This window comes from Mytilus trossulus, chromosome 7, assembly GCF_036588685.1.
Source record: "Mytilus trossulus isolate FHL-02 chromosome 7, PNRI_Mtr1.1.1.hap1, whole genome shotgun sequence".
NCBI lineage: Eukaryota > Metazoa > Mollusca > Bivalvia > Mytilida > Mytilidae > Mytilus > Mytilus trossulus.
In genome coordinates, this window is record NC_086379.1 from 82,638,101 (window position 1) to 82,653,952 (window position 15,852).

The 15,852-nt window shown below is 32.1% G+C and overlaps 1 protein-coding gene across 1 annotated transcript in view; it reads right to left on the minus strand.

Moving 5' to 3' along the window:
- Positions 1 to 8,689: 8,689 nt before the first annotated feature.
- Positions 8,690 to 15,852, minus strand: part of LOC134725994 (sodium-dependent multivitamin transporter-like) — a 30,078-nt gene continuing 22,915 nt past the window's right edge. The window contains exons 9-15 of the mRNA XM_063590342.1: positions 15,507 to 15,622; positions 14,274 to 14,341; positions 12,564 to 12,650; positions 11,865 to 12,064; positions 11,166 to 11,266; positions 10,120 to 10,238; positions 8,690 to 9,603 (exon numbers count right to left, since the gene is read on the minus strand). Coding sequence (XP_063446412.1) covers positions 9,322 to 9,603; positions 10,120 to 10,238; positions 11,166 to 11,266; positions 11,865 to 12,064; positions 12,564 to 12,650; positions 14,274 to 14,341; positions 15,507 to 15,622 — 973 coding nt within the window. The 3' untranslated portion in view covers positions 8,690 to 9,321. The remainder of the gene's footprint in view (positions 9,604 to 10,119; positions 10,239 to 11,165; positions 11,267 to 11,864; positions 12,065 to 12,563; positions 12,651 to 14,273; positions 14,342 to 15,506; positions 15,623 to 15,852) is intronic.

Consider the following 15,852-nt stretch of genomic DNA (forward strand, 5'->3'; position numbering starts at 1 on the left):
TTTGTATTTTTTTTCCCGCCTTAGGCATCAACCATTTGATTTTCGGGGGGGGGGGGGGGGGGCTCAAAGTTTGCTTCCAGTTTTTGGAGAAAAAAATAATTTGTTTTTGATTGTAAGAAAAAAAAATGTTTGCTTCACCCTCAGCTGCCACTATATGTAATGCTAAAATTGGAAAAAAAAAAGTTTTCAACATGTCGCGAAAAAAATAGATTGTGTTTCGCCACAGGCGAAAAAAAAGTTTGTCCAGAAAAAAATCCACAAAATCGACATTGTTGCAACCAAGATTTTGCCAGTTATTTATGTGTTACTGACTATTCCTACATAAACATCTTCAAAACCATTTATTTCGGACTAATATCGATGAATATCAAAAGGTTTTATACAGGGGAAAACCTATTATAGATCATTTTGATGCTTGGAGTGTAGAAAATAGTTTAGCTCGTCTTGAATCAGATTTTCTTATCTAGTTTATTATTTTCATGTTTACACTATCTCATCGTGTTTCCTAGAACGGATTAACAGTTTTTATTGAGGCAAACTCAGAGTTAAAAGGTTAAACATTGTAGTGAGAGCTAACAGGTTAAACATTGTAGTGAGAGCTAACAGGTTAAACATTGTAGTGAGAGCTAACAGGTTAAACATTGTAGTGAGAGCTAACAAGTTAAACATTGTAGTGACGTTTTACATTCTTATCTCATGTAAGCATGCAGTCACTACTTGCTATACTTGCCTTTACAATCTTGAACTATTCAACTGATTTCAAACCAAGAATATGTAGATAACTATGTGTTAGTCTCAGGCCTTTTATAATTATTACCATGCATGCCGCCAGCAGTTGTAAGAAGATATAATACATTCACCAGGCTGCTGATTTTTTTCTTTTCTTTTGTTTCACACTTTGTTTTTGGGTGGTCTTTCAAAGCTTTTTATAAGGGATGGGTTCTGCTAATTATAATAACCTCTGAGTGAGAGGATCATAAAGTAAAATACAAAACACAACATGACAAACAATCAGTAAACCCTACATATTCACCAGGTGACAAAGTAATACTGTTATGTAGAAAGATTTTAAAAGGACAAAGTCCAAAATTAGTTGAACTGGCCCAAATACAATAACAAACATTGAACCACTAGACTGTAATGCATTTAAGCTTAGAAGAGACATTGACCACAAGCTTTAAAAGAAATTAGTATATGCAAGTCGTCTTAAAGTGTTCTACAATAGAACGGACCGCATTGACATGGATGGTCCATTAAACGAAGATGAAGTTGATGGCGATGAAAACCTGCAGCCTAACTAAACTAAAATTCTAAAGTAAAATAAAGGGTCGCCAGAAAAAAAAAACAATTAGTAAAACTCAAAATACAAATAAAACTGTGTAAACACTATGACTAAAGATGTCGAAAATATTTTATTATGTGCACGGTTAAACAAAATACTGTGATACGAAAAAAATCAAAACATTTGTCAAAAACTACAATGTATGCACCAAGATAAAGTCCCAGAAAACATATGAAGAGAATAACATGAAATTATTACCATTACACATACAGACTGAGCATGTCAGACATTGGCATATTACTGGCCTCGGTCATATAATGTGTGACAGTCCACTATATGATTTTAAATAATTTTTTATACAACAAATTCTGCAATTTTAAATTGACAAATGGGACATGACTCAAGAAGGGCGAAATCGACACCAACTAAATCTGATGATGATATGTGTATAAAAAAGGCAACAGTAGTATACCGCTATTTGAAATTCATAAATCGATAGAAAAAAAACCAAATCCGTATTACAAAACGAAACTGATGGAAACGCATCAAATATAAGAGAACTACGACGCAACAGAAACACTTCATTAAAATGTAACATACACAAAAACGAACTGTAATATAAAAATGGCAATTTTTCTGACTTGGTACAGGGCATTTTAAGAAAAAAGCGATGCGTTGAACCTGGTTTTGTCGCATGCCAAAACTCCCGCTTTAATGACAATGTTAATTATAACATTAAAATGACAACATTACATGACAGGACAACAATACAAATAAGTGGGAGCAAAAGTTTCAAAAAAGTTGTGACCAATAGTTATAAGTTTCATAACATTTGAGGCAAACCAACTTGGTAGCAATCTTGAATCTAAAGACTTCTTATATCAGGTTCATATCTTACACTGTCAACAATTAGAAAGCTTGATATCAATAACATTAACAAACATTATAGGCAGAATTGTGTAACCATTTTTTTCTCAAATTTCCAGGGAGTCACTTGTCAAATGAAAGCAACAATAGTAAACTGCTATATAATATTCATCAATCGATTAAGCGAAAACAAATCCAGATCTCAAACTAAAAACGAGGAAACACATCAAATATAAGAGAAAAACACCGGAACAACAGAAACACTGAACTGTCACAAATATATACGCCAAAATACCGGCACATAGAAATGAACTATTTGATACCAACTACCACATTCCTGACTTGGTTATTAACATTTGTATAAAAATATGGTGGATTGAACTTGGTTTTGGCTATCCGAACCTCCGGTGTATATGCTAATAAACATAAATTTAGAATGACAACATTACGTTGTACAGTACAAATACACGAAAGAACACTTAGGACAGAGACATACATCAATAAATAATATAATAGACTAGTACATAATAACATGTAAACCAAAGAATAACAAACAGAACATAGTACACCACAATAAAATTATGAACTGTGCATCACACGAATGGTTTAACGCCACAGAAAGTGACGTTTCGTATACATCTAAGTCATGAGAGTTACAATTAATGTGTAGCGAAAAGAGATACTTAGATTGTTGTCCGTGCAATTACTCGACAGGTTGTTTCAATTAATATTATATATATATATACACGAGTCTAAATTGAAAACTACGTTCAAACCTATGATTGCGTTGGATAAAAACCGCAATTTTATACGTGTGCATGTAAAACAAATTTCGTTGTAGAGGAGTCTAAATACAGCACAAACAACATTTTCCAAAAGACCAAAAAAAATGAAAAAGTTTATTTAAACAAAACGCAGTTGACTAACAGGTCGAAAAACTGATGTTCTTCAACCCTGCTGACTGCCATATATATACATGTATATAAATGCAATCGAAAACCTAAATGCTTTTGGTATACTTTAAAAATGGCTGTCAAAAATTGGTCATACTTTTCTTAATAAAGAAATCATAGCTCTGTCTCTCATCACTTAATCCGAAAAATAACATTCCAACATGCTAAATATGAGTAAAATTTCGAAAATAACATTCCAACACGCTTAATAGGAGGCAACCACTGAATATTTCATTCTAACGTGATGTTTTGGAAATCATAGGTTGCTTCCTGGCTAAAATCGACATGTAATTGTAAAAAGTAAAATAAAAAATACTGAACTCCGAGGAAGTCTGCAATCAAATGGCAAAATCAAAACCTTAAACACATCAAATTAATGGATAACAACTGTCATATTTCTGATTTGGTACAGTTATTTTCTGATGTTGAAATTGGTGGGTTGAACCTGGTTTAATAGCTAGATAAACCTCTCAATTGTATGACGTCGCATAAAATTCCATTATATTGACAAAGATGCGTAAACAAAACAGACATATTAGGTAAACATGTCAAATATACAGCAATCAACATTATGTAACAACCCAAATCATTAAAAACAAACATATATTGAACAAAGAAGCAAATAATGGCATATAGACCTAACATCTCAACAAAAATTAAAGACAAGAATACAAAAAACTACCATAGTACAATAACACAGTGACGGGATGTATATGTACAGAGCTACGTCATATATTTAGCAAAGAAACATAGAAATGCATAAACAATGCACATAGAAGAAATGAAAGACAAGCAACAAACAAGTTTTACAATGCAAAACCAAAGGCTCTCAAGAGCCTGTATCGCTCACCTGACTATTCTAGGGTTTTTGAAATTATATATATAAAAAAATTGCTACAAAGTAAAACCACTTGGCCAGCACCTCAAAAGGAAAGGAACAAACATGTTTGGTTGGTTGAACCTGGCAGCCATATTGGATGATGGCTCAGCTACAAAGTAAGAACACTTGGTCAGTACCTCATAAGGAACATCCATGCTATGTTTGGTTTCATTCCATTCAGTGGTTCTCTAAAATAAGTCATTTGTATGCATTTCCCATAGGGTCCTATGTTAAACTAAGCCCCCCCCTCCCCCCCGCTGCAGCCATCTTAGATGATGGATCGGCTACAAAGTAACAACATTAGGTCAGTACCTTATAAGGAGCATTCATGCTATGTTAAGTTTCATTCCATTCCGAGGTACTCTAAAAGAAGTCATTTGTATGCATTTTCCATAGGGTTCTATGTTAAACAAAATCCCCCACTAGCGGCCATCTTGGATGATGGATCAGCTACAAAGTAACAACACTTGGTCAGCACCTTATAAGGAACATTCATGCTATGTTTGGTTTCATTCCATTCCGTGGTACTCTAAAATAAGTCATTTGTATGCATTTCCCATGGGGTTCTATGTTAAACTAAGTCCCCGCTGGCGGCCATCTTTGATGATGAATCGGCTACACAGTATCAACACTTGGTCAGCACCTCATAAGGAACATTCATGCTATGTTTGGTTTCATTCAAATTCAGTGGTTCTCTAGAAGAAGATCAAAATGTTACAAGTTAACGACGACGACGACGAAGACGACGACGGACGACTACGACGGACGACAGACGCCAAATGATGAGAAAAGCTCACTTGGCCCTTCGGGCCAGGTGATCTAAATATAAAATTCAAGAATACAAGAATATCATAAAGAAAGAGTGTACAAGTACCACAACTATCTTAATCACAATATAAACAAACAAATATTTAACAAAGAAGCAAAATTGGCGCATATAGAATTTAACAACATCATTCATGGCTTTCTTGTTTTTGAATTTTAATTATGTATGTTTAATCCACCCATTAACGATTGAATGCATTTAAGTACTGGAATCGAATGGTAGATTACCATTGACTCTGATATATAATAGCGCGTTTGACGTCAGAATTTATACGTTACAAAGGTAGATATGTAAAATACATTTGTCGTTCAAAGTATTAAAATAATAAAGTCGATAGTTCTTTTAAGGCATATCCTTTACAGAATGTAACTTAGAAGTTTACCTTCCCTTCTTGCCGCTTGTCTGTATGCTTACTGTATAATTTCTTCCAAAAATAATGTAATTTTTAACGAAGTTTAAAGAAGCGAATCATGAATCGATTATTTGTGTTTTGTATCCAGTTTGAAAATTGCAAAAAAAAAACCAAAGCTTTTTTAATGTTTTAATCCCGAACTAAATCCGTTTTGGAAAACTAATTCCACCAGTTGAAATGGTATGTTCATAATCGCCGTCATTGGCTATTATATTCAAGATATGCTTGATTTTAATCTATTAAAATTGAAGGCAACAAAATCGAACTACGCATCTTGAGTACTTTGCCATATAAGCGGGATGTTTGGCTACCATAAAAACTTGGTTCAACCCACCATTTTGTCTTTAAATGTCCTGTACCAAGTCAGAAATATTGAAGTTGATATAAAAAAAGCTCGTTTCTATGTATGTTGGTGTTTGAAAAAACGGAATACGACAACAACAACAACAACAAAAATGCACCGTGGGAAAACTCTACATCAGAGCTTATATGACAGAATAATATATACTCTATTATCATGTGGATTTCAGTCGTAAGGTATGTCGGTCCATTTAAATCTTAAAATAAGCAAATTTTTCTTGATTTGTCTCTTCAATATCAGCTTCTGACGCAATTAGGTCATAACACATCTTGTATTTGCATGTTTATTCATAACAACACTGTTTAACAATTAATATTTATAAATGTATTCAGAAATAACTGTTAAAACGAAATTATCATCAACTGTATTTTTGTTTTATGATCGATTTTCTCGACTCTATAATAAAATGAGTGAATATTTATTTTTTCCAATTCAGTAGATTTTCCACTGTTCTATCAATTTTTAATTAAACTAATAGCATAATGTTTCAATTTGAATTGTGCGTTCTCTAATAATAAAAGTCTGTTATTTATTTCTAGAGTTCACTCTGAAGTAGATATCTCAATCGTTTGAAACAGTGTTTCTGTCACATGACCACCGATGAAATTTTCCTAAAACATTCTGACGAATATTCAAAATAACAGCATCAATGATAGCAGATCATCAGATATAATAAGACTAAAGTTTGATCCATGAATTGACTGATGAAATGTACTTGCATGATTTATCGTCAACTGTTGCAAGACTGTGGTTTTTGATATTTGTTACACGTGATTTTTGTGCGGCAGTAATATATGACAATCATGTGGCTCTACGCCAAACATTACTGAAGCATTACGATCCACTTGTGATCCCGACTAAAACCGGAAGTGGAACTGTTTTAGTAAACATCACAATGTACATGCAGAATGTTCAAAGATTTGACGAATCCGCTCATACCCTGTCCAGTATAGTGACATGGGATATTTATTGGATGGACTCACACCTGTCTTGGAATGAAACTGAATATGGGGGTGTTAAAAGTATATATATGAGAGCATCTACCGTGTGGATTCCGGATATTTTTATAACAAATGCCGTGGAAGATCAAAGGCTTCAACAGGAAGACGACATATTACAAGTATGGTCAAGTGGAGAGGTAATGTGGATTCCCATGAGAAAACTTGATACCGTATGCGAGGTTAATGTACAGGCTTATCCATTCGATACTCAGAAATGCTACATTGAATTAGAAGGGTGGATTCACGATATAGAAAGTATAATGTTAAACCTGGAAGGGCAAGGTTACACGTTTAGCTACTATACACCTAATTCTGCATGGGAATTAAAGTCTGTTTCGATTTTCTCATACAATAAAACAGTCTCAAACGTAGGATATTCGCGTCTACGATGGACCATTATTCTGGAGCGTCGATGGCCATACCACATTTTGATAGTGTTTTTCCCTGTTTTAGTGATAATAATTTTGAATATGATGTCATTAATTATTCCAGACGATTCTGGTGAAAAACTGGGATATTGTGTAAACTTATTTCTTACATTAATAGTATGTCTCTCCTTTATATCAGGAGTTATGCCATCGACTTCTGAGAATATTCCGTACATATCAATTCTCGTCTCTTACCAGGTATTTACCAGCTCTTTAGTTGTGGCTTGCTCTTGCCTCGTTGCATACTTAAACAAAATAGGAGAAAAGGACGATACATTCGGTAATAGATGTCTATATCGACTCTGCTGTTTAGGAAATGACGATCGAAATCATAACGTTAATATGTATTCAGTGGTCGGACAACGATTGAACAGAATTACTGCAGTGTTTTGCATTTTCTCTAATTGTATAGCTTTAGTGGTTTATTTTTGTTTTGTACTGACATACGTCCACTAACACCGTTCAATGAACTTGCAACATAATTGAACTTGTTATTTATTCATTTATTTAAAGATTAAATGAAGTAATATGTAATAGTCAATTGGCGAGAAACCTCGTTCCTGAAGACACAGAAGGGGTTGTACGTCTTCACAGGAACCTAATGAATTTCTGATGCTTGTATGCGTTTTTAGATTTTTTTAAGCTTCATAAACTTTTTTGATATACAAAATGTGTCTTCGACGTACATTTGTCTATATCTTGAAGGGATAATGGAACCATACGGTTTTATTAACGCCTTTCTATTAATGGTGCATTGGTTTAATTATCAATTAAAATTTACCATAGAAACAGGAAGATGGTCTGAGGTACCTTTGTGGAAATATAGTAAAAGATGAATCTCTTCGTTTTTACATATGTTAAAAATAGAAAATTTAAAAACTCAGAATTGTAAATATATTTATTATAATACACTGCTGATCTAAAGGGATACCAATTAAATATTGTCGAAACGGCTTTTCATGTTTTGTTATGTTGAACTTTTGTTTGTTTGTTTTCTATTTCTTTCAATTATTTTTGTGCTGTTCTGTATAATTATGTAATTAATCGATTATTATGACTATTGGTGGTAAATAGCAAATACAATATTTTCATCTCATGTCTTGTTAGTTCGTGTCAAGTATAAATATGTCACCGTGCGGTCATGTTCGTGGATCAACAAACCAAATCCCTTATGGTAAGCGTTTAAAGGCAATGGAATAAAAAGAAAATGTGAAACAATTCAAAATTCAGAGAAAATCAAAAGCTTATTTATGTTTTATATCTGCTACCAACTGCTGGCTGTCTCAATTTGGTGCGATGAAGGTCACTTCAAATAAAAAGCACATGCACACAATTGTTATGATACAGTATACCATTATACCTTTTTTGCTTTTTGGGTATGTCACTGATTGTTTGTATTCATCATTATGTAATAGTCAATCAAGTCACTGTAAAATAAATGTTTGTATTCTCAAAAATAAGAAGACGACGAAAACAATGTAAAAAATATGTTTATTCATCAATAATTGCAACATAATACATTTACAAATTTTAACATAGTATAATCATAAAGCTGAGATTTCCACCCGGTGAAAGTAAACATATATCAAAGGTTTGATAAAGAGAAGAAGGATTATTCGTGACAAAGAAAGATGTAAACAATAACCAGCTCATAAGTTACAAAAGAATGTAATAACATTAAAACAAGCCCAAATTTCACGGAGGTCATATACATATTATTAAAGCGAACAAATATGAATAAGCAGTTAAATATTGTCAATGTACCATTTATTTCTGCCTTTAAATGTACCAATGAAAATAAACTCATCATAGATACCAGGATTAAATTTTGTATTTAAGCCAGATTCGCGTTTCTTCTACAAAAGACTCATCAGTAGCACTCGAATCCAAAGGAGTTAAAAAGGCCAAATAAAGTATGAAGTTGAAGAGCATTGAGGACCAAAACTCCTAACAGTTAGCCAAATACAGCTAAGGCTATATAATCCTGAGGTGTAAAATTCTTAGTATTTAAAAAAGAAAGTTTTGTAAACAGTTATTTTATAAATATTACCATCTGTATCATAATTCATGTCAGCACAGAAATGCTGAAATAATCCAAAGTAAAAAGGGGTTACCAATTAGACGTATTTAACCGTCTTTATAAGGCTTGTTAAGGAACACATAATAGATGATTGGGTGATAGTTCTTTGCATAACGTCAAAATATATAAAAAAAATATTCATATTTAAAAAAAAATGTGTGCAATTCATTATACATTGTGAAAATAAAATACTAAATTTAAGAATAACATGAGTGAAACACTTCAATGTTTTCAAAGCTTTGTCATGTGCTCAGCATCATTGATTACCACTGCAGGTATTGTTTCACTTTCTAAAACTTCATCGTATGACGGTGGTATGTTATTGGCACCATTTGTTTTTGGTTTGTCATTTTCATCTTCAAATGTACAATTGATTTCTCCGTTGGATTTACCAAACGTGTTCAGATCTCCATTCGTCTTATCAAGTGAGTCTGTACTACTGAAGGTGTTTAATTTATTTGTTGAACTCTTCTTAAGTGGAGCCTCGGAATCAGATGCAGGAATATGACGAGCCTGTAATAAAAAAAATAATTTATAAATTCTAAGTGATTTTTAACATCAGATGATAAGGTAAGTAATACTGAACATGGAAATGTTGACAACTGATGTATTTTTTGGTCATTTTTGGAACCTAATGCAAATGTTTGATGTTTTATCTGAGGCAACGTTATTTTCCTGTCATGGGTAGACCTTCCACAGCACTTAAAACTGCCAGAAAGTCATAAATATATTTTTTTGATATGTAAAGAGTACTTGTTTTCTTTATCTTCCTTTTCTCATTACAATGAAAAATAAACTAGGAACTCCTATTTATGTGCGTAAATAGAACGTATTTTGAAAACGTTAAAAAGAAGGTAAAAAAAACCTTACATTTATGGAAAAACGAAATGCAATTTTAAAACATCAACTCAATTGTTGATATCACTTTAATATATTTTGCATTGCTTTTGTATATACATTTTCAAGCATTTTATATCATTTGTTTATACGAGCGTACAAGTCTACATTTAAATCATGAACTAAACATACCCCTTTATGGTTTACACCAAAACGCATTGGCTTCTTTATTTTCTCTGGTAGATACGGAAATAAAATATCGAACAATGGACATATTAGTTTAGGGTCTAGATCCGCAGCTCTTGTGGGACCTGTTTAAATATAAAGTTCGAACTCATTATAACAAAAAACAGATGAACGTATGTCTGTTTTTAGTAAAATATGTTATAAAAAAAACCAGGAGGGTTCCTATGTTTTTGTATAAATTCCGCTATATACGAAATTGTTTGATGATATTGCACAAAGTAACACATTCATTTTTGCAAATGATTGTAAACAAAAGGATAAGTTTGTCTTCGCATCGTCAAATTATAATTCAACCACGATACAATAAAGGAAACACTAGTAAACATCTGTTCAAAAGTCTTAAATCGATTGAGAGAAAACAAATCCGGGTTAAAAATTGAAACCGGGGAAAACACATAAACTATAAGCGGAAATAACAGAACACAAAAGTGGAACAAAAACGAACAACAATGTATGCATGTAAGCATTTGTCCATAACATCTACTTTTTTAAAACCAATTTACTATTTTGAGGAAAATTTTCCAATTTGAAAAAAAATATGAATGAAACTTACAGATACGACGGGAGTGAAAAAAAACTATCAAATTCAACACAATAAACGAATAAATGTCCCATGTAAATAAAGAAAAACGCTTGCTTACATCTTAAGATTGAGAAAGGCAATACAACGCAAACCTCACCAAACAAATATGTAAATGAAAGAATTTCAGAAGTATAAGTTCTTCTTAATAGACGTTTCCTTGCTTGAGCATACTATATTTCATTATTATTTAAATGTCGAGCATACGGGGTTTATAACTGAGTGCACCATGTCCCCTATTTGTCTTCCTTGTTTGAAGCTTATATGACAAAATACAATCTGTTTTAGAAGTTATGAAGACTTATACCTTATAACTTATACTTATAAAACTGACGATCAAACCAACCCCATATACAGTTAACACGGCTGTTCACTGTACCACATGTATAATAAATCGTAGGGTCTGACATACCTGTTATAAAACTGACGATCAAACCAACGCAACACACAGTTAACACAGCTGTTGCACTGTACCACATGTAGGATAAATCGTAGAGTCGCTGCAGTGGATCACTGTAAGATATAGATACACTTAACCACTTTTGTTGTAATAACGACAATGCATGGCTTATTATTGGATTTTAGCCTAAATTTCACTTTAACTTTTATCTTACCCATGCTCAATTAAAAGATCGACTATATCTTGTTTTCTCAAAAACTTGCAAGATGCAAATTTCCTGGTTTAGGTCAGAACCAATGTCATTCCATAAAGAAATGTACGGATTCCCCAAATATAAATACACCGAAGATGATGGAATTTCTTATTCACAACCTTTGTTAAATAATGATGGACCAGGATTAAATTTCACTTCATAACACTGACCTTGTTTTCTCATTCATGCCTTTTTACCGATAAATCCAAGAAACATACATCTGCCGATACTAAATTAGGAATTACAAGACCTCCACGAACACGTGAATTAAATTGTGATTTTAGTAAATTTATTACCAGTATCCTATTCTTATATTTTTTATACAAATGTATGAAACAAAATCTTTTTGACTTTGATGCTTTTTTTTAAATTTATATTTCTGTCCAACAAATTTATGACAACAGAGTGACAGAGTATACACCACAAATTAGATATATACTAGTAATATATAAAATCACCTGTCATCTGCAGCAGCTATCGATGCGTTAAACATAGGAGTTGTCGTAGGCATAGCAGTTGTCGATACGTTATTAGTAATGTTCCAAATGCAGTCTGTGGTATACACTGGAGATTTTGGTATATTTGGTTTATGTATCTGAGCACCAACACCAATCCAAAACATAAACACAAGTCCACTTAGTAATCCTGTATAAGCTCCCTGTTAATCATGTGTACAATAATCAGACATTTTACTTCTTTCAAATTACATAAAATGATCTGCTCAACAAAATGTCTTATCAGTAAACACAAACATGACCAACGAAAAAGATTGTGAACATGCATATTTTCTATTGTGTCATGTGACCAGATGTGTTTTTTTTTGGTGTACAAATAAATTAGTTCCCTTCCTCCTTTTTTAATAACCTGCAGTCTGAATATATTGATGGATAACAAATCACATGACAACTTTTTTTTTGATGCAAAGCAATTATCATTCATGTAAAACTAATTGGTGCATATGCTTACAAAACTCAAACTTGGTCATTGCTGCTGGTCTGCTGCTAGGTCTACAACTCTTACTTTTACGGTGTATTTTTACTTTTACTTAGCCATACCCACTTATTTGATCATCAACAAGGTCATTTCAGTTGGAAAAACTTCGTCCCAAAGCTAAAAAACGACCCTTACTTTTAGGATGTACTCTTACTTTTACTTACCCACTTATTTGACCACGGAAACATCATTCCAAGAATAAAGAGTCCTAGTAATGGACCACCAATCATTCCAAACAGAGACAGTGCAGCCTTCAATACACATATATATATATATATATTATAATTCTTTTCTTTCATATAAAATGCCCAGTTTATTTCCAATAAATTTAAATTGAGAAATTATCATTAGAAAAAGTTTAAACAGATTCAAATGAGCGTATATATAGCAAATTTAGTCATGTAAAATATAAGTTAAGAGTCAAATCACAAAAATACTGAACTTCGAAGAAAATTCAAAACGGTAAGTCCCTAAAATGACAGGTTTTGAAAGAACATATGTTTCGCCATATAAGCATCCTTTGCTTTTAAATGTTCCGTTATAAACTACGTATAGTTTACTTTTGATATCAAAACAATAATTGATTTAATACTAAGATCATTTACTTTTAATGATTTTTTAATAGGTTTTCTTCTTCTTTAAATGGGTACTAGTTCACCGGTATGACTCAAATTTCCATAATTGATTTTTAACATGTATGCAAATTACTAAAATCATAAAATAAACAATTAACAAAATATATATTAGATAATCTATATCAGCATTTAGTCTGTATTTGAGTCTAGACACCATTTGTTTAACTATCGAGATGACCTCCAAAAAATGGAGACATAACACGATAAAAAAATAAAATAAAATAAAATAAAAAAAATAGAGAACAACCTCGTGTAATTAAATTTTCTATGTCTGTTTGAATTCATGTTATAGGCTAAAACAATATGTGACTTCTTCATCATCACTGTTTCTTTATAGCTTATTTTTACCAAATTGAACCATACTGGCTGCTAAAGGCGAATGGCTGCCAAAATCGAATGGCTGCTTAATGCGAATGTCATTTCACCATTTCACTTTCATTAATGTTTGAACAACACAAATCATATTTTGATTTTTTTATATATCTCGTAGCTAGTATTCATTCTAGTTAAATTGGTTATGAAAGCATGTAGTAACATATATTAACTCTCATCGTTTTCATTATGAAACTCTAACAAAATAACGTGATTGTTTTCATCTCCAAACTTGAATGGCATATTTATGAAGCATTTATTATGTCTGTTTTGTTCACGCATCGTTGTCAATATAACGAAATTTGATGAGACTGTCTTAAAAGTGGGAGGTTTAGCGCTAAAAAAACAGGTTCAATCCACCAGTTTATACATTTGAAAATGCCTGTACCAAGTCAGAAATATGACTGTTGTCAAATCTTTTGATGCGTTTTGTCATTTAATATTGCCATGTTTTAAGGGACTTTCCGATTGAATATTCCTCGGAGTTCGGTTTTTTAGTGATTTTACATATATCTTTAAAAAAAATCTTTGTAATTCTAATAAGACGTAAATTTGACACTGTCTCATACACAATCAGACAAAGCTACTTCAAAAGCTTTCACGCAAACTATCAGGTTTGAATCACATAACGTATGCGTAAAAAAGTAACTAATATATTTTTCCAAATAACCACAACGGTTATATTTGCAAAACGTATTGGAATTTTGGGTCCTCAATCCTCCTCAACTGTATACTTGTTTGGCTTTCTAACTATTTTGATCAGAGCGTCACTGCTGAGTCTAATAAAGACAAAACGCCCGTCTGGCGTACCAAATCATAAGCCTGGTACCTTCACTAACTAATTATAATAATGACTAATGTTCTTACCTGTAAAACTCCACCTAATAGCGATGCTATGTAAGTCAATCCCAAACAGATAATACCGAAAACAAAGACTGAAACGAACAATAAATGAACACAATCTGAAACAATGTTTGCACCCACAAACAGAAAATATATGTTTGGAATGGTATATGCATGTCACTCGTGTCTGTTATAATGTTGTTTTGAATTTGGCAACTACTTCATAACTTATACGGTCTAAATTTAATTGGAATGTCATTATATTTGTTTTTTTAAAGAAATTTTACAATTGGCATCGAAAGAGGGACGAAAGATACCAAAGGGACAGTCAAACTCATAAATCTAAAATAAACTGACAACGCCATGGCTAAAAATGAAAAAGACAAACAGAAAACCAATAGTACACATGACACATCATAAGAATAAGAAAACTAAAGAATAAACAAATGTCATAATAAAAAAAACTGTGTTTAGCAAAGAAGATATTATACTGATTAACTGACATGTAAGCACCCCCGAATTAGTTCATAAGAAAGCCAACGAATAAATTAAATGTAAAATACATATACCCTGTGTAGACTAATTAGAAATTCAAAGTGCAGAAGAATACGTCAGAAGAATCAGAACATTCACCAGATTGCAGAACGCAGCACATTTGTTTACAACTAGACAAACACCCCATACAAAGGATAGGTAAATTGAGGTTACATTATTTTACCGATGTTACTCGTAAATCGATTAAAACTAGACATATCAAGGTAACGAACGAAGGTGTTAAAACACAGATCAATAATAATCTTTATCCGTGAAACAGTTGTTCTATTAATCTTAGATAACCCCAATATCAAAATTCTGTTCATTCGAGACATTTGAAAGTCGATTTTTTAAATTTGTAAATGTGTTTTTTTTTTACATGTATCATGCATAATATTAAATGTCAATGTAACCCAATTTATCATATATTTTGCATTGTAATCATGCTTTAAAGTTTAAATTTAGATAACAGTTTAGTGACAATGAACAAATAAATCTTGACCAAATATTCGATGTGTATTCAAGTACATATTTGCATGGAACTCTGTATATTTTAAATCATATATTGTCAGTTATCAATTTATCAAGATTACCATGACATTGTCGCTATGAAAATTATATATGTTATATTTTAGACTCGAGCAACAAAGTATCAAAAATATATTTATATATCCTATTCTATTTACTTTGCCACTGCATATGAGAAAGATAATATAAAAATACCTAGGATTTTAGAAACCAGTGTAGCTTTTTCCTCTGACAAATCTGGAACAAAATAACTTTTGACTACATCTTGTAATACCACTGCTGACAGAGAGTTCAAACCAGAAGATACAGTACTGAAATGTAAATGAAAGATTTGAATAAAAACGCATTTACAGATTTCTTTAACTGGCAAACTCACCGCCTTTTTGTATACAAAGCACAGTTAGTACTTAAAGGATCAAATACTTATATCGAGTAGAACATTTTGCGCTTTGCTTCACAATTTCGGGTGGAGCAAATTTGAAAAGGGATATTTTTACTTATGGTCATTATCTAAAAGTAAAAACACCATTTAAGCAAGTTT